The 26824-nt window shown below is 39.8% G+C and overlaps 1 protein-coding gene and 1 non-coding gene across 6 annotated transcripts in view; both read left to right on the top strand.

Moving 5' to 3' along the window:
* CCNYL1 (cyclin Y like 1) overlaps nt 1-25230 on the top strand; it is a 38776-nt gene extending 13546 nt beyond the window's left edge. Inside the window, exons 4-10 of one of the 5 annotated variants that reach the window (XM_060016211.1) lie at nt 3462-3562; nt 7299-7334; nt 9526-9577; nt 10537-10656; nt 14899-15065; nt 18324-18486; nt 24378-25230. In XM_060016211.1, coding sequence (XP_059872194.1) covers nt 3462-3562; nt 7299-7334; nt 9526-9577; nt 10537-10656; nt 14899-15065; nt 18324-18486; nt 24378-24461 — 723 coding nt within the window. In that variant the 3' untranslated portion in view covers nt 24462-25230. Of the gene's footprint in view, nt 1-3461; nt 3563-7298; nt 7335-9525; nt 9578-10536; nt 10657-14898; nt 15066-18323; nt 18487-19967; nt 21338-24377 lie in introns of those variants that run through there. The other 4 variants (XM_060016212.1, XM_060016209.1, XM_060016210.1 and 1 more) reach the window with 4 other exon arrangements.
* On the top strand, nt 21238-21344 carry LOC132428837 (U6 spliceosomal RNA). Its single transcript, XR_009520228.1, has one exon. It is a non-coding gene; the product is annotated as a U6 spliceosomal RNA (small nuclear RNA).
* Nucleotides 25231-26824: the final 1594 nt, after the last annotated feature.

The following is a 26824-nucleotide window of genomic DNA, read 5'->3' as shown; positions in this document are numbered from 1 at the left end:
GCACCACCAGGGAAGTCCCATTCCTTCTTCCTGTTTTGATCTCTTACTTGGGGGCTTCCCTCAAACGTGTGATGGTCCCTGGCTGGCTGTTAAGATCTAATTGGAAGCATCACTTGGACAACTCGTTAACTGATGGGCCTCACTGCAAGGATTTGGGGACCACGCCTCTGAACTCTGAGCCTGCCTTGGGTTCTGTAAGACAAACTGGTTTCTTGTTCCTGTCTTAGTCACTCTCTGTAGGTACCGAGGTTGTGCTTCCTCTGTTCTGCCATGTCAGTTACCACTCCTTTATCTAGTCTTTTCACCTTTCAAACATTAAAAATCATCTGCTGTTTATCCTGTCTTATGTATAGCCTTTTTAAAAAATGCCTTTAATTCTAATGAGATGATATCTCTGAAAGAAGGGGGAGAGGAAATAGATTTGTGGTCAGTCTACTCAAACTTAGATTTATTCTTTGACTATAGGTTCTAAGTTTGAAGTTTTAATTCAATATAATTAACGATATTCATTCAGACAATATTTTTGATTATACCTATAATTAGAATATTATACTTTTCTACTAAGGCCTTGAGTATGAATTCTGTTCAAACCACTCACCCTACCATATTGTCCATTAATGTGCAACATAGATGGAGTATTACAAATTTTTCAGTTAAAGTCATTGATTCTTAATAAACATCCAAAACTTGTGAAAAGGGGGAGGAAAAAAGTGAACTTCAGCTTTATTCTTTTAATGGGTTAAAATCAGAGGCAGTAGGCACAATGGGAAGATTCATTGGGTGGGGGCAGGATTTCAACCATGATAAGTTTTGGGGGTTGTTACTTACTAGCCTCCTAGGTGTGATTATTTTCTAGTCTTCACCACTAAACCTGAAGTCTACTAAGCAACCTTTCCCCTTGTAAAGATTGTAAAAGTCCATCTATTCTGTCCTTAGTGCTGAATGAAGATAAATACTCTTCTTCAGTGACCAATTGAAATAATACCTATGAACATTAAACTGTCAGTAGTGTTTTTTGCTACTTGACTTTTTTTGTATTTGCATTTTATACCCTTATGTGTGCCAGTGTAGTTTATTGAGGTTGTGAGCCAGCAATGGTAAGGCTTTAATCATAAAGGACAGTTATCTTAAATTTTCAAGCAAGATGAGAGGAAAGTAATCTGCTGGCAGCTAATATATCTAGGCTTTGCTCAGAGGCTTCAATTCTGCCATCCTTTAGTGAATACTAGATGCTGGAAAGTTTGAATAGTTTCAGGAGTAGGCCTGTGGAAGTGTTTCTTTTGTAGGATCGAGCCACTAGACTGTAAGTTGCTGATACATTAAATGAGTCCCCATAGGACTATAGACCACATCTAATTAAAAATTTTTAATGTTTTAGCACTAATATTTCCAAAGACAAATCGATATACTTTCATAATAGAAAAAAAAATTTTAATAGAGGAAAACAGGATAAATAGCACCCGGAGCTCTACCAACTAGTCTATATTTTGGTACATTTCCTTACTATTTTTACTCCCCTCATATATACAGATTTTTGGTCAGAATTGACTTTTATTACGTGTAGTGTATGTCTTATTATACCCTAATAGTAGTGACCTTAAAAGATAACCTGCTTCGTTTAGAATCAAAGTATTTGAATGAGTGAATTTTCATTTTTCATGCTGTATCTGTTTTTTGAGATTCTAAAATTACACATTAACCAAATAACTTAAGGGCCATATCAGAGTTGTAGTTTAAAACATTTCTAGCTTGAAGGAGAAATTAGTCTTCCAAATAGTGGTACTTTTCAAATACGTTACATCTAGAACTTTTTGTTAATAAGGAATAAGTGGCCTTGCATAAAGCATCTGAAGCAAGCAGAATGGTGTTTTATATACCATTTGGGTATTTCTGATTATTGGATACTGGCAATTTTTATTTAAATGCTCTGTATTTTAAAAAGCATCAACTAGATTTTCTCCCTGCCTCACCTTTCATGTATTTGTGGAGGACGCCGATGGGAGAGTGTGACAGCATGGTGAAGACTGTTTTATATTAGTAGGAGGAAGGAAGGCTCATCTGAATTAGTAAACAAATGAAAACCGAAAACAAAACCCAGCTTTAAAATCGTTTGTATTCTGTGGTATTAAAGGATGCTACTATTCCTTCCGGTTGCTTTCAGTGATTGGGATTTGGTTATTGGCCTTACTTAAGGAAGAGAATTGTCCTAACATAGTTTAGGCCATTTTAGTATTTGACTATTGCCGTGTTCATGGGCTCTTCACAAATAAATGGATACTTCTAAAGTGTTTTAAAGATAGTTCATTCTCTAGAGGGTCTCAAAAAATTCTTTGTCACCTATCCAATACCATTGTAGATAAACTCTCACGAATTTGTATCTTTAGTAAGATTTACCTTCTAGTTGTAACTGATCTTAAATAATTTCTCAAACCCTTGTTGAATCCTAATTTGTTCCAGATTCTGTGCTCAGTAGCTGGAGGTAGGAGAAGAATCTTCCTAACCTGGAGAAGCTTGTTTACTTAAGAGAGTAGTACTATGCAAGCAGCTGAGACCATGGAACAGTTGGTAAATTAGATGTGTGAGTGTGCAGAAAGTGAGAAGTTTTGTGGTATGCCTGCTGGCAAAGGGATCCTAGAGGAAGATGGGGTCAAGCTTGCTGGGACAGGAGGAAGAAAAAGGCATTGCAGGCAGAGAGCAGCATGGGTGAGGCAGGAGTGTCAGATAACACAGAACAGAATTAGTACAATTTTGAAATGAATGGAAAGTATTCTCTGAGGTTCTCACTTGAGTAATGTAATGGCAGTCTTACTTAAACATGAAGTGAGAAGTTAAATTCTCCGAGTTGTTTTATCCGTTTTTTTGGATGCGAGAGAATCTTTAAGCAATACCTTTTTGTCCTCCCGATAAGGGAATTGAGGCCCAGAGAGACTTACGGCCCCCAGCTTTTTGGTGATAGAGCAGCTCTGGCATGCCCAGCCTCTGATTCGAAAACGTTTGTTTCGTCACACTGTCTCCTGAAGTAATACATTTATTACTGGTGTTCATTTACTGCAGTGAAATACTCCTATGTCGGTATTATATAAAGCATTACGTTTTATTGTAGTAAATGAATAGAAATAGGAAATCTCAGCTGCATTTCATTGCTTAAGGAAAAAACCCTGAAATCTTATTCTAAACTTTTTACATTATTATAAAAGGTAATTTATAATAGGTGCTTGCCAGGTTTGATTATAGGTACTATATCAAGGCAGCATTTTATAACTCATTTCTCAAAGCTCGTCTGTGGAAGTCAGAGTATAGAGGTTTCCCATAGAGCTGCACATGATATCACACTCAGGGAGTTCATGGAGTGTAAGAAAAATCTTAATGCTTTATCGTTTGACATTTTAACCAAGGAAAAAAACACACTTTTATAGGTTTAACTTACTGTGACATTTTCTTCTATTTCCCTTCCCCTTCAGGTATCTCCAGGGCAGCTTACTAAAAAGTATAGCTCATGCTCAACAATATTTCTAGATGACAGCACAGTCAGCCAGCCTAATCTTAGAACCACAATAAAATGGTGAGTACAACTAGGTTGCCAAGGGCTGAGTGACAGACCCCCTTATCGCTAAAAGCATCCTAGCCATACATAATTTCATTCATTTGAATTGTCCTTTTCAGTGATCAGGTTAAAAAACTGGTGTCAACTATATATTGATTTCAAGACCTAAATATGAATTTTCAGTTTCCATTGTAATCTTAGAGTGCATGATAGAAGGGAAAGCCAGTTAGCAAATAAGAAATCCCAGAAATAGTATAAATCTTTATATGACGCATTTCTGTTGTTAAGACGTTGTTGAACATAATGAGAAAGAGAGGTACTTTTTATTGGCTATTTCTAGAAAAAGTTATTTCTTTATGAGCTGTAGTCCTAAAACAACGTATACTACTTTGGAAGCTACTCTTAGAAGAAGGAACAGATTGTCCCCTACTGGCACCAAAGTGAATCTGCATTTAAATTTAATTGGATTTTGTCAGATTTATCCCACTGTGCATTTTTTTTCCTGCACTATTTCTGTATGAAATTTTACTTCTCCTTCCTGTCCCCCAAAGAGGGGGAAAATATATCAAACCAGTCTTAAGAAATACACACTCAAGCTTAATTTCTTTGTAGATGAAATTTGTTCAACTGAGGTTTTAACTTAATAGATAGATTTAATTTTTGTTTATATATATAAATATATCTCCAACACACAACTGTATCAATCACAGCAGAGAACAATAAAAGAGATGAGGTTTCAGAAACATGGCTGTGGTCAGGCTTATACTTAAGAAGACACGAACAGTGTCATGATGACGAAAACTATTCCTTAATTTCTGGGAGCACTTCATAGTCCACAATTGGAGACGCACTTTCAAAACACCCTAATGATGAACCTTTCAAGTTTATTTAAGAGAAAAAAGCCAAACGGGATGCAGCGCTTCTTGCCTCCTCCCTCGCAGTTGTCCACGAAACATTAACATCTCCTTAGGATATGAACGTTGATTTTCCAGGACACAGTTTGGGAAATGCTATTTGAAAATATTAATATCCTTATCCTTAATTTTATTTTTCGTCTTAAGTTTATATGCTAATTATATTTTTAATTGGTTTTTAATGTGCCAGCTTTTTTTTTAGCTATTTAAATTATCAGTAACTTCTACTTTAATTAAAGACAGCAGGTTCACAGTCATAATAATGTAACTTTCCTCTCTTGCTTACAATAATAGTTGCAGTCAAATCATGTTTCAGCAAAAACTGAGCCCCATCTCTCTCTGAAGTCCTGAGTTTGGGCACTTATCACATAATCACTGAATGTTTTTATTCAGCCAAGACACTGAATCTGTGGGTACAAAAACCACTCTACTTTGGCTAGAGTCACAGCTTCTTTTGAATTCGAAAGAGTCTGATGTCCAGGATATAATTCAAAAGTACTTTGAAGATTAACCTTGCTCAGGGACTTCCCGGGTGGTGTAGTGGCTAAGAATCCACCTGCCAACGCGGGGGACACGGGTTCGAGCCCTGGTCTGGGAAGATCCCACATGCCGCAGAGCAATTAAACCCGTGCGCCACAACTACTGAGCCTGCGCCATAGAGCCCGCGAGCCACAACTACTGAGCCCGCGAACCACAACTACTGAAGCCCATGCGCCTAGAGCCCATGCTCTGCAACAAGAGAAGCCACCACAGTGAGAAGCCCATGCAGCGCAATGAAGAGCAGCCCCCGCTCGCGGCAACTAGAGAAAGCCTGCGTGCAGCAACCAAGACCTCACGCAGCCAAAAATAAATAAAATTAAATAAAATTTAAAAAAAAAAAAAGATTAACCTTGCTCAGACAAGTAGGTTTCATCCTTTTTTTTCCAACCTAGTCTAATTTTTGGAAGTATAGTAAATTTTAATTTGCTCTCATTAAGTTTTAAAAATGATCATTCATCACATATATTATTGGTGAAATAAAGGTTTACTGAGAAAATAAATAGGGCCAGTTGGCTTTTAGGAATGATTTTGAAAATGTTTATCATGGGGTTAGTTTTCAGTGGGGTAGTTGTTCTCAGTGGGGTAGGTGAGCCTTATTAGAATCACTTATGCAACTTTTCAAGATATATGTTTCAGGATGCACAAAGTCCACCCGCCTGCCCCTGCCTCCAAGACACAGTGTCTGCCTGTCTGTCTGTCTGTCTCTCTCTCACCCATGCACACACACCTTTTGACAGGATGGGGAATGATGTGAAGCATGATCATATGGACAAAAGCATCCCGAGTGATTCTCTGATCTTAACCCTAACTCATTCATTCCTAAACTTTGCTGCACACTGCAGTCATCTGGGGATCTTTAAAAACAATCCTGATGCCCAGGTCATACCCAGTGCTGGTTAAATCAGAACATCTTGAAGCAGAAGCCAGGCAGTTTTTAAAGCTGCTCAGATGATCCCAGTGTGCAGCTGAGCTTGGGAGCCACTATTTGGTTAGAGGGCAGGAGAAAGAGAACTGCTTCTGATAATTGGTGGGACCTTGGGTAAGTCAGTTTTAAGCCTTGGTTCCCTTATCTGTAAAATGGGTTGTTTAATTAAATGTCATCTACGGTTCAGTGGTCCTTTCCATCATAAAACTTCTAATTCTGTGATTTTAAAATCAATTTGAAGATGAAACTTTGAAGCACTATAGAAGTATCCATCTTTGATGCTAACAGTGTTACAGGCCTTAATACAAGTGCTAAGATTCTATAGACCTATTATAAAATTCAGATTTGCCTTCCCTCAGTTATTTTGAGTTTCATTTTAGACACTGAGAACAAAGGGGAGCATAAAACTTAACCAGAGAACCCCTTTGTTGCCTAATATACAACATCTGTGAATAACTTAGGAATATAGTAACTTAGAAAAGAGTACTTAAGGGGCTTCCCTGGTGGCGCAGTGGTTGAGAGTCCGCCTGCCGATGCAGGGGACACGGGTTCGTGCCCCGGTCCGGGAAGATCCCACATGCCGCGGAGCGGCTGGGCCCGTGAGCCGTGGCTACTGAGCCTGCGTGTCTGGAGCCTGTGGTCCGCAGTGGGAGAGGCTACAACAGTGAGAGGCCCGCGTACTGCAAAAAAAAAAAAAGAGTACCTAAGGACTGGTATCTATCTGTTCGTTAATACTTTATTTAAAATAATTTGGAAACACCTGTCATTAATAGTATACTGTGCAGTATTATGCTGTATTATTAGCACTGCTTATTTCAGGATAGCTAGACCTATCATCAGTTTTGTGGCTATAAAATTTTCTAATAATTATGTAAAAGTGATTTTAAGTCATTTTGGTATATTTATTATTTACTTTTAGGGAAATAATGGAAAACGGATGGGTAGGTGGATAGCGAACTAAATCAACTGAAATGCAGGGGCTAACAAAAAAAACCACGCACACACACACACATACAAACTACTATATGGCTTAAATTTAAGCATGTGTCTAGATAGATATAACTTGTACATGACAAAGTTTTGTGGGTAGAAGGACAAATGATGGGAAATATGTAATAATTTATATATTATAATAATCAACCAAACATGCCTTCTAACAGCATATCTAGCATTTTGGGTCTCCTAATTTTGCTAAAAGCCGAAGAACCTAAAACAAGGGGGAAAGCACCCATGTGGTACTGTTCTGAATTAGAGGATTTCAGGGCCACTGGACCTCTGGAAGGTCTTCCCTCCTTGCTAACCCCTTTTTAAAAATGTCTTCAGGCCTGATAATGATAAAAATCAGTTATTACAATGTATTTTTTTCCCTCCACAGTGTGACCTTAGCAATATATTACCACATAAAGAACAGGTGAGCTCTTTTAAAACCTATCTTGTTATTCCAGCTAATTAATTTACAAAGTATCAAGTTTAGTGTTAGGTAATAACTGTAGGCGTTACTGGCATAAACTTTTATTATTAGAGTGCTTTTATTACAATATTGAAGTGAATCATTTTTATCTTAGAACTCTTAATTCTTAAGTTACCGAGCATCCCAGAGTGTTTGTTTATATGGGTTATATTGATAATTTACTGTATTAGAAATTGAAATTGAGAATTTAAAAAATTAAATCCATTGTATGTTAAAACAGAGTTTTCCTTAGCACTATGGAAATTTTGAGCTAGATAATGCTTTGTTGTGGGGTGTTGTCCTGTGTGTTATAGGATATATAGCAGCACCCTTGGCCTCTGCTCACTAGTTGCCAGTAGCACTTTCTTCCCTCCACATTACGAAAACCAAAACTGTCTCCAGCCATGGCCAGAAGTCCCCGGGGGGGACGAAATCACCCCTGATTGGGAACCCCAGTGTTTAACATAAGTCATTTTTTTTAATGAAAAATAACTATTTTCCACGACAAAAAATGTTGAGAGAAAAGTATCTCCTTAATAGAAGACAGCTGATTCTCATATCTATTCTGTCTTCAGTCATTTGTTTTGAAGAAACAATAGGAAGAAGATCCAGCCACGTGCAGATATATAGTTGGAAAAGGTGTATTTTTAAAGCCTTCAGATAATTTGGTATATTCTTTGATACTGTACCAAAAGTCTGCATGTGCTAGTTTCTTAAATTAGTTAAAATGGAATTCTAAATCATATCAATGAACTTGTAGTAAATACTATGTTAACTTAATACCCATTGATCTGTCATGCATACTGAGTAGATCTTTTTACCTGTACGTGACTTTATAATATTATACGTTGGTCATTTGGAAAGTATTGGTTCACATTTCTTTAGACAGTGTCAAAAACTCACTTTTGTTAGTATCACCACCAGTCTTACCAGAAAAGTCTTTTAAGTATTGAGAAGTTGTCAAGTTCACAATAGAAGGTACAAGTTTTCCAAAAATCCTGATATTCTTAGCTTGATGGCTTGAATTTTATCATTGGCAACAAGTAACTTTAGAGTTATTTTCCTTGAAGTGACAGGCTCACTTTGTTCATATTTGAAAGAATAACTGTCAGTTGTACATTCAAATAACGACGGTGTTCGATGAAAAAAGTGTTTCAAATAAAGATGGTGTTCTATGAAAAAAATGACTTACCACTAAGTCACAAGTGCTTTTCCTTAACACAGCCATATTTCAGTATGTAAAAGTGCTTAATGCATACTTTCCACTTATTCAGAATATTAAAAAGAAGGACCAAGGTTTAAGAACACTATTAATTTTTACTCTTTTATCAAGGATGTTCTTAAAGCAGAGTTTTAACTGCAAGTGGCAGTGAATAATTGAATGACTTCTAATTCAGTTTGGTACCACTGCCTTGATTCATGCTCAGAAACCAGCAGTTTTACACACTTTTGCTTTTATACATCCATAGCAAATGTCACACAGTGTGAAGGGCAGGTAGTGTCTTAGTATTCTTATAAAAGCAGTTTTGACCTCTTGGGCCTCCCGAAGAGGGGATAGGGGAGAATCCCAGAAGTCTGCAGACCACATTTAGAGAACCGCTGTTTAAATGAGCACAGTGTATTAGTGTGGTGAAATTTTAAATAAAAAGCCTGGTTTCTTTTAAAATAAAAAGACAATTACATTTTTAACTCAAACTATTTAAGAGACAGGAAGAAATACACAATAAGAATATAAAGAACTAAAGAGAAAAAAAACGGGAAAAAACCATGAATGTCATATTCACATTCATTGAAGTTAGAAGAATTTATTGCCCACCACCACTGCTTTATAAGATGTTCTTGCATATTCCAGTGTGAGGTTAGAGGAGTGAAAATATATTGGCTTACTAGCATTGCCTGTTAGGGAGGGTCAGTGCTTATTAAGGCAACTCTGGCTGGTTGTTGTAGAAAAGATTTCACGGAACTTGATGTGCTGAGTAAAAATAGGTCAGGAAACCTTTCTAAGGGCGGAATCCAGGAGAAGAGTTTATACTATACTGTTTGCTTTGTTGAAGGTTAAGCTTCCTCTACCCCTCTCTCTACTCCTAGCAGATATTTTACTAAGATAGTAACTCCTGAATTAATTTTTTAAATGCACATTCTTATTTTATAGAGATGCAGATAGATCCTTGGATATTTTTGATGAGAGATCACATCCACTCACAGTAAGTGTCAGTTTTATTGAAGTTGTACTTTTCTCTTATACAGTTGTGTTTATTTCATGCTGATTTGCTTTGAAATTAATTACTAGAAGAAAATTACTTCCTCCAACTCGAAGTCAAATTCATCTTCCTTTAAGTCTTCTTCCCCCCGCCATGTTGTGTCTAGTCATTTTACCGAAGGCATGTTGTATAAGGGGTTGATGGATAAGAACCGAGTTGCACTTTGTATGAATAGTGAGCAGGTAAGTAAACATACCCAAGTAACAGAAAATGTATCTTTTGAAAGGATGATTTTCCATAGCATCAAACAATATAAATATTTATAAATAAACCTAATATGGTAAGACCTTTAAGAAGAACATTAGAAAACTGTTTAAATTTTAAACCAATTAAAATGACCAAGTTTTAAAATTCACTTCTTCGGGTGCTGTGTGGCCATATGTGGCTGGTGACTGCTGTATAGGACAGCATATTCTTAGAGCCTTATGGTTACAGGACACTGGAAATGTGTGACAGAAAATGTGACATATGGTGATCAGCAAGACTTTTGAGCCTAAAAATATTGGGTTGGCCAAAAAATTTGTTCGGTTAGTGAATATATTGTCCAATAAAATTCTTGGTGAAAATGAAAGCTGTGTCTTTTATTTTTACTTAAAACCAGTTGAACTTTTTGGCCAACCCAGTAGTTTACATTTGGTTAGAATTCTGTGGGGAGGAAGGTGGAAATACATAAATTTTCTGAGGTTGTGCCTGTATTTTTCTTTAATGAATGGTGGTGAGTATTGGATCTCTGTGGTATTTTAGGATCCCATTGTTTATATTTAAAAGGCTACAAGACATGTCACCCAATCAAAATTCTTTTAAGGGGCACGTGGGCCCAAGTGTGAAGACTGCTATCTTAAGGGTACTTTTAAGTATTTTTCTTCAATGGACACTTATATTGCATGTTTTCTCCTTTTCAGCGAGAAAAAGTTCCAGAGGAATACTTTAAGCATGATCCTGAACACAAATTCATTTACAGATTTGTTCGTACTCTTTTTAGTGCCGCACAACTAACTGCTGAATGTGCAATAGTAACTTTGGTAAGATTTTTTCTTTCATAAAGCATCTGTAGAAATTTCTGTCTTGTACACATGGTATGGTCCTGTTTTTCCCAAATGAAAGTAGGTTCCTGAAATGATCATTAGAACTTTATTAAGAGAAACCTATCAAAAGAAAGTAAAGTATACACATTTGAGCTTTAATGATCATTATGATTTTAAATGTTGCCATTGCTTTTCTCATCACAAAACAATTGCTATTAAAGGCAGCAGGAGAGATTTCTGGCTTCTCCTTCCACACCTGAGGACACACATGCACGTGCAGTGCACACACACACACACAGACGACGCATGCTGTGGTGGTAGGGTGGGGCGATAACTGAACTATCTGGTCCACAGGCAGAAACAGGTTCCGTGTAGTCTGAAGCTGAGTCCCAGACTGTACTTACTGCCTAGGCAGTTCTGATGTGTGTCCTGATTGAGAACTACTGCCCTCAATTCTCTGTTCCTCGGATAATGGTGTTAACCATCCCTGCTGTCCTCTTACTGCCTGCATGTGAAGTTGCCCAGGATTAGGGTGCCAGTAGTGCTTCAAAAGGCTTTACTCTAGTTAGCCTGCTAAGCTACAGCTGTAAGGACCTTTTTGTCATCCATTCTGAATTCCTATGGTAAGATTTTATCATTTGAATAATAAATCATATTCAAGTGAGAGGTAGTTGGGATTGTTTTACTCCTCCCTATAGCAAACCTGTAGGGGGGAAAGTCAGCTGCATGGCCTGCAGGGAAAGAATACTTAGGCCATTCACTGCCTGCTCCTGTCAAGGCAGAATTTAGGAGAGGAGGCTTGTCCTTTTGAAGAGAGACCCCTCAGTGGGTACTGGATCAGACACAGGCCTTTTCTTGGAGCTACAGGCCACTTGGAGTGCTTAGCACATGCTTGAGAGAGGCAGGAATGGTGCTTGCATGTGGAGAGCTAGGAAATGCAGGAAGGAGAGCATTTGGGTTGGAAGAGGGGCATTTCTTTGTAGCCAAGTTAAGCTTGCTGTACCTGCGAGACAGCAGAATGGCAGTGTCTAGTAATCATTTGAATATATAGCATTGGAGCATGAATCTGAGTTAGAGGGAGGGAATTAAGTGTAGCTGTTCAAATGCAGAGAAAGTATGTAAAATAAAAAGTGGGTGGGCTTCCCTGGTGGCGCAGTGGTTGGGAGTCCACCTGCCGATGCGGGGGACACGGGTTTGTGCCCCGGTCCAGGAAGATCCCACATGCCGCGGAGCGGCTGGGCCCGTGAGCCATGGCCGCTGAGCCTGCGCATCCGGAGCCTGTGCTCTGCAACGGGAGAGGCCACGGCAGCGAGACGCCCGCGTACCGCAAAAAAAAAAAAAAAAAAAAAAGTGGGTAGAAGATGGATCTGTAGGGACTATCAGCACTTAAGGGACAAATCCCCAGAGGAGCCGCTAGAGTGGTAGGAAACCCAGCAGAAAATCATAAGAGACACCAGGAGAGGTTCAAGAAGGAGAATGTGGTCCAAACGCTAAATGCTACCAAGAAGTTGCTCATGTCATAAATACCCACCGAATACCTACTCTGTGTCACTTTTCTACATGTGGGGGGTGGAGGAGAGAATAGGTTGGATAAATAAAGTTCTTGCCTTTATGGAGCAACTGTGGAAGACGTAAATGTTTTTTTTTTTAATTGGAGTACAATTGATTTACAGTGTTGTGTTAGTTTCAGGTGTATAGCAAACTATGTTTTTTTTTAATGAGTATTTTTAATTTTTATTTATTTTTATTTATTTTTTTTTTGGTGGTACACGGGCCTCTCACTGTTGTGGCCTCTCCTGTTGCAGAGCACAGGCTCTGGATGCGCAGGCTCAGCGGCCATGGCTGACGGGCCTAGCCGCTCCGTGGCATGTGGGATCCTCCCGGACCGGGGCACGAACCCGTGTCCCCTGCATCGGCAGGCGGACTCTCAACCACTGCGCCACCAGGGAAGCCCCAATGAGTATTTTTTAAAAGGTGACTATTTCAAGTAGTGGTAAAAACCATGAAGAGAAAGCAAGGTAAAGAGATAAAGTGATTAGAGGGGCTTCCTAGAAAGATCAGGAAGAGCCTCTCTGAAGAGGTGACGTTTGAACCCAGCACCTGGCTGAACTGAGGAAGAGCAGGAACGCTGGCATTACGGGCAGAGGGGACGAGGGCAAGGCTCTGAGACAGGAACATGCTGTGTGTTCAAGGAAAAGCAAGGTGGCCATTGTGATCAGAGTGAGGAACGAGGGAAAGAACATAGGTGATGAGGTCACAGAAGGACAATGCCGTACCGCACAGGGCCTCGTAACTTGCAGGCCACGGGAAGAAGGTATTTGTTTGATGGGAAACCTCTGGCAGATCTGGAGCAGCCGCATAAAGTACTCTTCATTTAAGAGGCTCTCCTGGCTGCTTTGGGGAGAACAGACTGTACTCTGTTGGGAGGCAGAGTGGAGGCAGAGAAGTTAGGCAGTGGCAGCGATACAAGTCAGAAGTGACAGACAGAAAAGCGGTCAGGGTACCAGTGAAGGCAGAGATAACAAGAAGTTCTAACAGATTGGAGCAGGATAACTCAAGTGCAGGTTTTTGGTCCCAGCGACTGGGCGTGTGGCAGTGCTCTTTCAGTATGAGGGAAGGCCTGGGGAGTGGAGCTCTGGGATGAAGAGCTCTGGGTTGTTTGTGTGAAGGCACCGGTGACCATGGCAAGAGTAGCCTCTGTAGAGTGGTAGCAGCAGGAGGCTGACTGAAGTGGGTTAAGGAGAGGATGGGAGATGAGGACGCTGTCTGGGGGACAGGCGGGGGACAGGCTGGGGACGTGTAAGCATTCACACTGGAGGAAGCCTCTGACAGAGAGGGAGAAGTTGTTCAAAAAGAGACTAACTGTGCGAACAGTGTTCTGCGGAAGTGAGATGGGATCAACTTCATTCAGAGAAGAGTTAGCTTCAGTGAAAAGAAAGAAATCTCGCTTCCTCCGAGACAGGAGGGCAAGTGGGATAAAGGAATATCGGCACGTGTACCAAGTTTGCCAGTATAAAGGTGAGAGGAAGTTGAGAGATTGCCAGTGTCGTTTCAGTGCCTCTGATTAGTCCCACAAAGTAGAGAGTTGAAGCTTGCAGGGAGAGTCGTTCTTAGGGTACTAGAGAGTGCTGAGTTCTCTGGGGAATGGGAGCAGAATTCCACTAAGAACATATAATCTCAATACCCGTGTTTGAAAACACAGTAGAGTTTGGGGAGCGTTGGCGAATCTGAGCTGTCAATCTGATAACCCTTCAGAGAGTAAACATACTCTTTAAAACTGGACATTTTTCTTTTTGTCAAATGGCATATATACTCTTCTGCAGAGGTAACAACAAATCACAGCTTACCTCTATAATCTTTACTCAGCTGTTAACTCCATCCAGTTCTTTGTAGGATAGACATTTGATACATGTAAAAGAAACCATGAAATCATCTCACAAACCAGCAGGTTTAGAGGAGCCCCAGGGATACAGACACAGGCAGCTCTTCCCACCTTAAAACCAAAAGAATTGACTAAGCTGCAGATTATGGAAGACAGAAATGAATAATGAAATGATAATGGAGATGTGAAAAATAGGGGATATGAAAAGGACTACCCTTTGTATGCATGTGTGTTCCTTAAAAAGGCACTAAAATACGGGAATACTCCACAGTTGTAAAGCCCCTTTGTACTGCCTGTCCTGCTGTGCCACACAGCAGCCACTGGGAGGCTCTCTTGACCACCAGTTTTTATCTTCAAGTTCATGCCACAAAAGGACTGGTTACTCTGAAGAGAAGATAAAGATGTGCTCAGTCTTACCAGAATTTTACACACTCAAGCATTATGTAAAATCGCCACGCAGCCACCACCAGTCTGGTAGGTACATTGCACGTGGTAGGCACTCAAGCATTTACTGAACAGTTGAAATCGACCCTGGGCTGTATGTGCTGCCCTTTACAAGGGGGTAGGTAATCATACAACGCGTGTCTTTAGAATGCCCTTTGCCGAGATGTCCTTTCATTCCTGTGACCAAAATTCGCTTGGAAATTCACACGGGCAGAGTAGAAATATCAGACTAACAGAAACATCTGACTTACAACCGTGACCTGGCCTCTGGCCTTGGCTTGTCTGAGCAAAGTCTTTGCAGAACCTAGGAATAAAAGGCATGTCAAAAAGAGATGAAATCTGTCATTCCTAACAGTTCTTATCACAGCACTTAAACTGAACTAAAATCAAAGATCAGTGCTCTACTTTTGCAGGTTTACTTAGAAAGGCTTTTAACTTATGCTGAGATCGACATTTGCCCCACTAACTGGAAAAGAATTGTTTTGGGAGCCATTCTTCTTGCCTCCAAGGTTTGGGACGATCAGGCTGTATGGAATGTGGACTACTGCCAGATCCTCAAGGACATTACAGTTGAGGACATGTGAGTTTGTAAGGTTACGGTGAACTTTGTAACCATTTTCCAATGCCTCATTTGCTCCCATAAAGTTTACATTTTAAGAAATGTTACATTGTGCAGAGAGCTGAAATAGACATAAAATTACAGCCTTCCTTCTATCTAGCTGTAGTATAACAACTTGTATTTCCCCTCATTAATTGGTAGGTCTTGATGTGTTATTGTTGTAATATTCTGCTTAATAAATTGAAATTATTTTTCTGGTGGTTTTTGCCAAACATTTTACAAGCTCACTACCAGAACAACATGGTACAGCAAGTAACTTCACAGCTTTCTTAAAGCTGTCTACCAGGTCCAGTCCATTTTTAAGGGGCACATGCCTGGTCTTTGAAGCAAGTGGCCACTGTTAAGGTCTTAGGGCCTCTAGACTACTGACAGGTTATAATTTCAACCTGAGTCACACATTGTGTATTTGCTTTTGCTGGTCTTTTCCTCCTTTTTATCTGAGGTTCTGTTGTTACAGAAACTATGATGTACAGGTAGCCACATATAAAGGTTTCAGATCCCTGTGTTCCTGTCTCCTCCCCTAAAGTCTGCTGAGTTAGGAAACACCTGCCTCTCAGGTAGGCCGGGAAGCATCACTGGGGCCTCACCCAGGGCACTCAGCAAACACAGCAGCAGCCCTTTGTGGGGCCTTGAGTTAACTAGGCAGGTTCTCCTCACAGGTGGCACGCTCACATTGGCATGAAACACCAGGCTTCCAATCTGGCTCTGGTGAAGGGCCCCAAGGGTGGGAAGCAGGATGAGCCAGAGAGGTAATTCCAGCAGACTCTTGAAGTGCCCGCTTGACAGTGAAAATGTCTTTGTGGGTGGCATTCAGGAAAATGTGAAAGGACACCTGTTGATTATATTGGACAGCAGAGGCCGATCAAGATGGCAGGCAGGGGCAAGAGTTTGTTTTTGTTACCTTTGCCCCTTACTCTAGATAATTCAGAATTACCAAAGTGCATATTTACAGCTGAAGCGAGGAAAGTTGTGACTAAGAGATGGGACCAGTGACTGTCAGTAGCTGTCAAAGTGGCTTTTGGTGAAAATGTCCACTTCGGTGATAATGTAAACCGGGTGGTCATGGTGATATTGCTGGTAGCAATCTTAGCAAACAGTGTAACAGCAGATAATGAATTTGAAATGAATAGAAGTACTTTTGGAAGTTGCAGAAACTAAAGTGACGTTGACCAACACTATCATCAGTCTTTAAACTGGTCCCTTGAAGGAAGGAAAATTTGTAATCGTGAACACCATCCCTGCCCTGATGGCAGCTGAAATTTTCTCAGAATCTGCAACTGAGCTGACTGGGGCTCTGGTTCCAGGTACAACATCAGAGAACATGCAGGGAACTGTGTGGTTGTTCATAGATGTGAGCCCAGGAGCACTGGCGGCCGTGTCCAGCTATGAAGAAACTACTTCTAAACAACACTTTTCTGTGTAGAACAGAGAATCACCAGGAGTTATGTTTATAATAGGCTGCTTTTGTTTATGATCTTTGGAAGTCGGAAAGCATTACAGCAAAGTGTTTAATAGACATTTGTTTCATCCCTCTGCTGTTGACCACTATTTGTAATGGTCTCATTTTGAGTCTGAATTGAAAAATTGCTGCCTATCTGCTTTTCTTTAAAACTTTCTAACATCTATGTGTCTTGTTAAATATATATTTCCCTTCAAAAGAGTAAGTTAAACTGAGCAGCTGCTGTTCAGAAAATTTGCTGCACCTGTAAATGGTATGCTCTTCAGCCATCTAGCCATTTAAAAAACAACAAAAAACACAGAAGATGCATATTCTATAGGCATAATGCTTTTCTTCAGTGATTAAAGCTCTATTAATAGACATGTTAATCCTATGAAGTACTGTATTTCCACACAATTAAAATGTATTAGTGGAGAAAATATAAAAGGGACAGTGAAGTGCATTTATTCCTGTAGTAAATTAAGTCCTGATTAGCTGATTATCAAAACATTATCTGATTTACATTTCTATAGACTTCTGGCCGTATGAACAGGAAATTAATTTTGGAAGTAGGTTCAGTTAGGTTTAAAGTTCAACAAATGAGAAACCTCATTTCTGCTCATACTCTGCTCTCCATACAGGAGAACATGGAGCATTTGTTGATTTATCCAATGGATAAAATATTAACACTTTAAAACCAAGAAACCAAAGGTATTGTAAAATAAGCCACTCGCATGTTTGTTTGGGTATTTATCATTTTTATATAATCAACTCTCTAAAGTGATTGCTGTGAAAAGTGGTAAGATTTACTCTAATTTTATAGTTATTTACTTAAACATTTGGCAAGCAAATGGCTGGATATGGTCATATAGCAGAAGCCTGCTCCCAACACTCTGCTTTCCCACTTCATTGAATTCGCTCCCTGTGGGCGTGTGCAGTCTCACCTGGCAGGGGGCGGTAGGTCTGAACATCCTGGGCTGCTCTCCTAACACCGGGGGAAAACAACTGCTCTATCAGAGGTCATACCGTAAAGTGGGTTTAGTCTAGCTGAGACATAATCTTACTGCCTTCCTAAGCTTAAAAAGTGCATCCTGTCCTGTCATGGTGACAACAACTCACCCTAGTAAGGTTAAGGTGAACAGAAACTTGCATTATGTCCTTTGACACAGCCCCATGCATTGTGGCGGGGGCGGGGGGGATTCCCTTTCCCATCGAATGTAGCTTATTTATTTATTTACTTGAGATGAATCCTTGTTGCCTCAAGAGTTTTCCCCCCTCAGAGATAATAGCAGTGGCTCCCGATGGATCCATTTGTTGCCGTGGTGATGTGCCCACTCCTTTTGTTGGCTCGCCTCTACTTCAATAAGCCCCTTCCTGTCATCAGCCCGGTGAAAATGTCTGCAAGTTCTTCAGAGCTAATAAACAGCATACATCATTCCTTTCATCTGATCACTATAGCGGGGCCTTGTGAGTGAGTGTGGAGCATGAATCGTACAGCTGCACTAATGGAACTCTGAAGAATGAGCCCCTGAGTCAGCAGCATGAGTGCATAAGAGGGCCATAACCTCTTCCCCCTTGTCCCAAACTCAAAGTGCTGGGACGCAGAAAGGACCACAAATAGCTGTACCTTGTTTGAACATTAGGGTATTAATCCAGCTGGGTAGCCATTATTTGTTTCAAAACAGTATTTAGAGCCATCCTAGTAGCTCAGAATGGTATTTTTGAAGATAGCCCAGTTGACTAAAATTGTCCTGTGTTGGTTTTGTCTTCTCCTCCCCCAGGAATGAGATGGAAAGGCACTTCCTGGAGCTACTTCAGTTTAATATTAATGTTCCCGCCAGTGTGTATGCCAAATACTACTTTGACCTTCGCTCCTTAGCAGATGACAACAACCTGAATTTTCTATTCACTCCTCTTAGCAAAGAAAGAGCACAGAACTTAGAGGTAAGGCTGTGAAATCACTAACTGGGGTTTTCTGTCAGCCACCGAAGCCACATCTGTAGCTAAATTATATTAAGCAGTGATTAGGAAAATGGAAAGCTGTTAACAGTTTGAAGAGCTTATTAACCCGTTGGCATCATATTTCCTGTGTCTTTTATGGTTTATACAGGGATCTCACATTATAAAAAAAAAATTGTCTCTTCTGTAACCATAATTCAGAATACTTTAAATCATATTTAATCTGTTCTTAATGGTTTTCCCTTTGAACCTCTACACTTAACATATAACCATACATGAATAATTTCTTAAAATTGTATCCCTAATCATATGTACCTACATAATCTACTTACCACTCTTAACTGTCTTTTTTTTTATATATATAATTGATGTTTTGGACTATTTCTACTATTTCTACTGTCTTGATTTTTTAAATAAATAAATTTATTTATTTATGGCTGCATTGGGTCTTCGCTGCTGCACGCGGGCTTTCTCTAGCTGCGGCGAGCGGGGTCTACTCTTCATTGCGGTGCGCGGGCTTCTCATTGCAGTGGCTGCCCTTGTTGCAGAGCACGGGCTCTAGAGCCCAGGCTCAGTAGTTGTGGCGCACGGGCTTAGTTGCTCCTTGGCATGTGGGATCTTCCCGGACCAGGGCACAAACCCATGTCCCCTGCATTGGCAGGCAGATTCTTAACCACTGCGCCACCAGGGAAATCCCTCTTAACTGTTTTTTACTCAGCTTGCAGTTCGTGTGTGTGTGTGTGTGTGTGTGTGTGTGTATCACAGTTCAGTCCCATGAGTTTATTAGACAAAGCATCGGTGGCTAACCTGAGAGACCTATACTTGGAAGGTAAAATGTGGGTTCAGATACTGGATGTAGAAAGTACATGAGTTTTTAATGTAAATGGTAACGTACATGGAACAAAGTAATATTTATGGCTTATGATTTTTGGTGGGTATACAGCAAAATTCACAACTGAAATGAACACATTTAAAATTGATACTTTCTGTGGTACCTTGGTGGTACTTTAGAATAAGATGTTTTTCTACCATAATTTATGTGCAAGTGAAATAGCACCTTTCAGCGCTTCAGTCATTAGACCTCTCCTACCTTCAGCACATACCTACCTCATTAAAATTTTCTTAGAGTATGTAATAACTAATGAAAATTGAATAGAAGTTGAATAGCTGAGTAAACACTGATTTTGCCCAAGTGTATGTCCATTACGTTTAAGGATCAAGTGTGTAGGTAACAGATGATATTGCTATTAGGAGCCTATCATTAGGAACCCAATTTTTAAGTAACTCCAAGTTATTAGGGCAAGTTATCCCTTGCCCCAGCAATCTAATCATAGCCCTTAAAGGTTATCACCTTAGAGAATTGTCAGTTAGTGTAGATATCAGCTATCCAAAGTAGCAGTAACTATGAACTATCTAAACGAATGTAGATGTGTGCCTTATCAATGATGCTTTTTTGTTTTTTTAAGGTCCGAACATCTTTTTTTCCCCTAATTGTACCTATGTTCTACCTGATTGACTTTCCTAGGCCATTTCCAGATTGTGTGAAGACAAATACAAAGACTTGTGTAGAGCTGCTATGAGAAGGTCTTTCAGCGCTGATAATTTCATTGGTATTCAGCGCTCCAATGCCATCCTCTCTTAAGGGAGAAGTGAGGGGTTGTAACATCATAAACCCCTCATAACAAGGACTGGAGAAATATCACCTCTCCTGCTCAGAAACCAGCAAAGTTAGTATTTTCACCTTAAAGAAAGACATTGAATTCAAGAGACTCATGGACAAGCGAAGATTATGCTGTAGGAAAGAACGGGACCTCGTCAATGTAACACACTCTTCTGTCCTTTTTAATGTAAACAGAGTTACAAAAACCACTCCAAAGCGAAAAGCTCCCAATCCACGCACAAATATCTGCTTACTGTGTAGGCCGATAGCTGTGAACTATGTGAGGTTTTTTAATTAATAGTTTAAATTTTTAGACTTTAAAGACACTAACTATATAATTTTTCCTGTTTTTCTTGCCTCACTGTCCCATACTGCTGCATATTCCTTTAGAATCGGTGCAGTGTTACCATTAAAACATGTGACTCCTAACAACTCATAAAGCCAAACTTAGGAACAGACTGTTGTAGCATCGTTAGGTTTTGAAGGGCTCTTCCTCCCTACTGTACCACTGAAGCTGCTAGTCATTATTGGCAATCAGTTTAAACCAAAAAGCTGCTGAGTAACACTTGTCATCCACATTCTTTGCAGGCAGTACTTATTAGCATGTTTGGGATCATAAACAGAGAAAGTAGGTTATTTACTTCTATTGGGTCCGTGCTGCATTTCTTGTTAACTATGATGGTGCTTCTGATTTTGTGATGATTTTCCTCTTTGTTACATACTTGTATTAAAGGATATTTTCATAATTCCAGCCAACATGGTGGTCCAGTAATTAACAAGCCGGCAGTGAACTAGAAGGTGTCCCAGAAGTCTCAGTGAAATTGCAAGCCTGAATATAGTGTGCTTGGATACTCCAGAACACTGTTGCAGAATTATAAATGCTACAGACTGGCAAAACGTCACTTGCAAGTTTAATCGAATTTCTTCTAAACTCATTTAGGTTTGTAAATTTTAAACATTAAGCTTTTAATATTAATGTTCTGTTTCAGCCCCTCTTGAGGATAGCAAACAATGGGCTGAAATAAAAAAATTAAGAGCTTAAGGTCAGAATGGCCATCATCAAAAAATCTACAAACGTGCTTGCTTCGGCAGCACATATACTAAAATTGGAACGATACAGAGAAGATTAGCACGGCCCATGCGCAAGGATGACAGGCAAATTCGTGAAGCGTTCCATATTAAAAAAATAAAAATCTACAAACTATAAATGGAGAGGGTGTGGAGAAAAGGGAACCCTCTTGCACTGTTGGTGGGAATGTAAATTGATACAGCCACTATGGAGAATAGTATGGAGGGTCCTTAAAAAACTAAAAATAGAACTACCCTACGACCCAGCAATCCCGCTACTGGGCATATACCCTGAGAAAACCATAATTTGAAAAGAGTCATGTACCACAATGTTCATTGCAGCTCTATTTACAATAGCCAGGACACAGAAGCAACCTAAGTGTCCACTGACAGATGATTGGATAAAGAAGATGTGGCACATATATACGATGGAATATTATTCTGCCATAAAAGAAACGAAATTGAGTTATTTGTAGTGAGGTCATACAGAGTGAAGTAAGTCAGAGAAAAACAAATACCGTGTGCTAACACATACATATGGAATCTAAAAAAGAAAAAAAGGTTGTGAAGAACCTAGGGGCAGGACAGGAATAAAGATGCAGACAGAGAGAATGGACTTGAGAACACGGGGAGGGGGAAGGGTAAGCTGGGACGGAGTGAGAGAGTGGCATGGACATATACACACTACCAAATGTAAAATAGATAGCTAGTGGGAAGCAGCCGCATAGCACAGGGAGATCAGCTGGGTGCTTTGTGACCACCTAGAGGGGTGGGATAGGGAGAGTGGGAGGGAGACGCAAGAGGGAGGAAATATGGGGATATATGTATACGTACAGCTGATTCACTTTGTTACAAAGCAGAAACTAACACACCACTGTAAAGCAATATTATACTCCAATAAAGATGTTAAAAAAATGAGTTTAGAAGAAATTCAATTAAACTTTCAAATGATGTTTTGTTAAGTTGGTGGCATTTACACTTCTACAAGTTTCAAAGCTTAAAATTGCACTAAGACTTAAGGGGATACCTTGTATCTTCATAGACCTGCCCATCTCTTTCTAAAGTAGTCCTTTGCAAGGCTGGGCCGCTTACCTGCTTGATCACCTAAGTTTCTTTTTTCTAGATTTGGTAAAGGAATTATGAACAACAGTGTTAATTCACATGTAATAAATTGAAAGGAACTGGACCCTGATAGTAGTGATAGAGTAAGTGATACGAAACAGCTTTTCTATCCTATGTGTTAACCTGGCTGTAGGTGTCTCACTTCAAGTTCTGCTATTTAAGAGGAATCATGTAAAACCTTAGGAACCCTTACCTCAGGCTTTAAAAGGCAGGGAGGTCCAGTAATCAGTCTTTTAGGAGATTGGTAACGATGTCACCTAAACTTGAAATGTTAAAAAAAAAAAAAGTTAGTGTTCTCAAGTATGTGAAATCTTTCTCCTCCTACCTTCTCAAATGTAATCCTAGGAATTTTGCCTGTAAACAAAGCATTTCTGGGCCAGAAATACTTTCTCTCTTTGTAGCAAGGCTTCACATTATATTGAGTGCTGCAGGTTCCATCATTTTTAAAGGACAGAGACATAAATGATAAATTACGGTATATAAAATATTACAATCTACCACCTCAAAAAATATTGTTTATGGAGTTTGGAGCTTCAAATACTGATTGCAGTTTTATTTTGAAAAGAATGCTACAACTTATGTGGTTTTTCTTCCTCATGTTTATATTAAAAGAAAAGCTAATAAACTCTATTTTAATTAAAACATATGGCTACTGTGTTTGTAACACTTCTCACTATTCACATAACAACTCTGTCTAACTCAAATGTTTTCAATCAGCTCTGATAGTCGGGCCTTAAAGCATTTTCAAACTAACCATAAGTTGTTTTGACCCCTGCCTTTAGTTAAGATGTAGTCATTTATTTCTTCAGCTTACGCTCTTTTCAACCTGAAGATAATCTAACTTAATCACTGGCTACAGTGCTCGGTGGCATAATGCATTAGATAGCATTTTTTAATTGTTTGTTATGGTGCCAAGATGGAAATGCACATTGAAAGATAAAAGTAGGTAAATACACAGAGAAAGGAATTACAGGGATACTGTAGAATCAGAACTTGTGTTGTTTGAGGGCTTCAAGCAATTGAACAGGAAAGAAAATGGAAGAACAGGAAGCAGTAGAATTGTGGTTGCTGTTAAGAGGGTGACTTTTTTTTTTTTTTTTTGCGGTACGCGGGCCTCTCACTGTTGTGGCCTCTCCCGTTGCGGAGCACAGGCTGCGGATGCGCAGGCCCAGCGGCCATGGCTCACGGGCCCAGCCACTCCGCGCCATGTAGGGATCCTCCCGGACTGGGGCACGAACCCGTGTCTCCTGCATCGGCAGGCGGACTCTCAACCACTGCGCCACCAGGGAAGCCCCTAAGAGGGTGACTTTTAAACAAACCACGTAATTTGACTTTAACATGCTATTTCACTTACATTCAGTTGGAAACATACCAGATCTCTAAAGTTTCTTTTAGACCCTAGCCACTGCACTTGAGCAACATTCCATCAGTCCTGGTAGTATTGCCATGTTTTCATCCACCTTAATTACCTTCCTAAGGTCAGACCTTTAACTTTGTTCTTGTTAAGTTGCTGACTAGGAGAAATGATCTTATTTAGTACAGAAGGGAAAAAAATCTATCACAAGTCACTGTTTATATCAATAGTTTGCACCGCGTAATAATATGCCAGTTACTAAGCAGAAATGCTGACATATCTCGAGTGGTCGAAGGTTTAAAACAAAAAAAATTGGGGGTAGGAACATTGGACATGACTGTAGCTTCAAGAACAAGTTGGTAGAATAAGGAGAATCACTAAAAATTGCTTTTTCCCTTCAGCTTTAATTCTAGAGGCAATACAGCCATTTTAATAAATGGGAAATTGAGGCAAATTAAGGTAAAAATTTAAACATCACTGAAAGTAGGTTCTCCAACAAATATGGGGCATGGAAACTAGTTACTAATAGGGTGGCAACTATGGCATTTTTTTCCAGGATTTTATACCTAGGAAGGGTTTGTTCCCTAAAGTAGTAAGACTATAAAAGAATATCTGACTACCTGAACTCAAATTTTATTTTTTCGCTTTTTAAAAAATTTTTTTTTTCTCTAGTGGAATACTGACAGCTGTGCAATTTTAACTCTGGTATATCGTGAACTGAACTTCATTCTTTACAAGGAAAAGACAGAGGTTTGAAATGTATGTTTGAACCAAATTAAATTGCCGTTTTTGTATGTTAAATTCATATGGTTGACCCTAAGCCAACTTCTTAGGGCCCAGTGTTTCTGGTTAAGAGAAATTTTTCCACCCTGTATCAGATCCCATCATGACCCTATTCTTTGACATTTACTCCTAATGTACCCTGTATGCCCGTTATTGAAATTCAACAGCACTAAATCCTAGTTTTACAACAGGTCAAGTTTCATTTCTTAGTTTTCCCATTCTATAAAATATACCATTCTTTGATTTTTGAAAAATGCTGAAGCCAGTATTTACTGGAAAACAATTCACTTTGTATTCAGGTTATGCAATGTTTTCGAAAATGTTTACCTATAGCGTGTAGGTTAGCTAAAATCTTTCATCACCCAAGCCTTCTCTCTAACCACATGTAAAATGACTACGACTGTTCCCTCACCCAGAAGCCGCATTCTTGAGTATAGAGCTATTTGGTAAAGCACTGGACAGCTGGTAGGGGCTCTCCCAGAGGTAAGTGCTAATTTCTATGCAGAATCTGTAGATTACACCCAGCATCTATCAATCAAGTTAAGGATTAGATCACCTAAAATCTTAACTGTTAGCCACTTACCAACCTGGTCAGCCTGACACCTTGCCAGCAAGAATACAAAAGATCTAGGAGCCCTTCAGAGACACCTGGTCCCTTGTACACAGGTGCAACCTGTTTGGCTTCTGAGGCAATTTCCACTAGTCCATTTTAAATGGGTTTGGCAGATGAGATAACATGCACTTCATGTGAAACAAATGTTATGAATACCAGCTTATGGTTTAGGGTCTCTAGCATGCAGAAAAAACCAGGAAAGTGAAGTAGTACAGAAATTAGAAATCCAGAGTCAAATGGAAAGAGGTTAATGTTCTTTAAAAAAAAAAAAAAGGAACAGGTTAGGTGATGACTAACTGCTGTGAGGGCAGCTAAGTAATTTGAATGTGATTAGAGACAGCCTCAGAACCTAAGGTCCTCAAGAATATGTCGACCTCTACTTCAAGACCTCAAATTACTCTGCTAGCTTTTTCTTACAACATCTATTCCTTCATCTTACCATTCTCAATTCTACTGACCTTTACATCTAGCTCCTCAGATGGTGGCCCTTTATCTCCTCATTGGGGGAACCGACTCTTCCAAACACAGGGCGTCAGTGTTTCGTCCACCTCCCGCTGCACTCTCTCAGCAAGGTCATCTCAGCTTCACCCTTTGACTTTCTGCTCGTGTCCAATGTGGCAGTGCTTGATGTTGGTTACTACTATGACCCATTTCTAAAACATTATCACCAGGTTCCAGGAAATACAGGATTTATATGTCTCACAGGCTAACTGGCCCCTGGTAATCCCCTTTAATCAACTACTTGAGCCCTCCTGTGTTCCCACAAAGTAGTTGTTCCCAATTTGCTGCCCTCACTCCCCTGATCTGCCCACAACCCTAGATGTATCTCCTCAGGCTAGGCAGGAACCCCACCTTCCGAACTCCAAAACTCATTTCATCTGGCATTAGGAATAGATGCCTCACTTCTTAAGGTAACCCCTCTCATCTAAGGGAGAGGATTCCATCCCGACTCTTCAAGTCAAATTTCTATATCCAACCCCACCACCACCAGGATGGTGGTGAGGATGGGGCAATTTGACCTTCCTCAGCCCTTGACATGTCCTAGTGTTTCTCAAGATGTGGTCTCCAGACCACACCTGCCTCTCATGGGCTGAAAGTCCCTGTAAGAAATGAAGCTTCTCTAAATGCAATGTGGAATCCTAGAACAGATAAAGAACATCAGTGGAAAATCTGGTGAAATCCAAATGAAGTCTGGAGTTAACAGTAGTGCGTTAATGTTGACTTCTTAGTTTAACAAATGTGCTATGATAATATGTTAATATTAGGGCAAAATGGATATATCTTTGCAACTTTTCTGTAAGCCTAAAATAATTCTAAAAGTTTACTAAAACAGAACAAAAAGACCTAATTCTTGGATCCCAAATTAATCTCAATTCCTGGAGCTGAAGCCTGGGAATCTACATTTCTAATAGGAACCCCAAATGATTCTTATGCAGACACAAATTTGAAACCTCATCTTTCAATTCCCTTTCCATTCCACGCCTGAATGGCTGCTTCCTCCTTGTTTTACTTACCTTAACCTGATTTAATCTTTTAGATCCTCTCAACCCTAAAATATAAGTACTATCATTATCCCCCTTTCACAGATGAGAAAGTACTAAGATGAAGTACACAAATGAAGTACTAAGAGCTTAAGTAATTTGTTCAGGATCAACAGCCCATGAATGATGGAGCTGGGAGTTGAATCCCTAATCAGTCTAGCTCCCAAGTCTATGCACAGAAC

This window comes from Delphinus delphis, chromosome 7 (genome assembly GCF_949987515.2).
Source record: "Delphinus delphis chromosome 7, mDelDel1.2, whole genome shotgun sequence".
Classification (NCBI taxonomy): Eukaryota; Metazoa; Chordata; class Mammalia; order Artiodactyla; family Delphinidae; genus Delphinus; species Delphinus delphis.
This window is presented reverse-complemented; position numbering and strand designations above follow the sequence as displayed.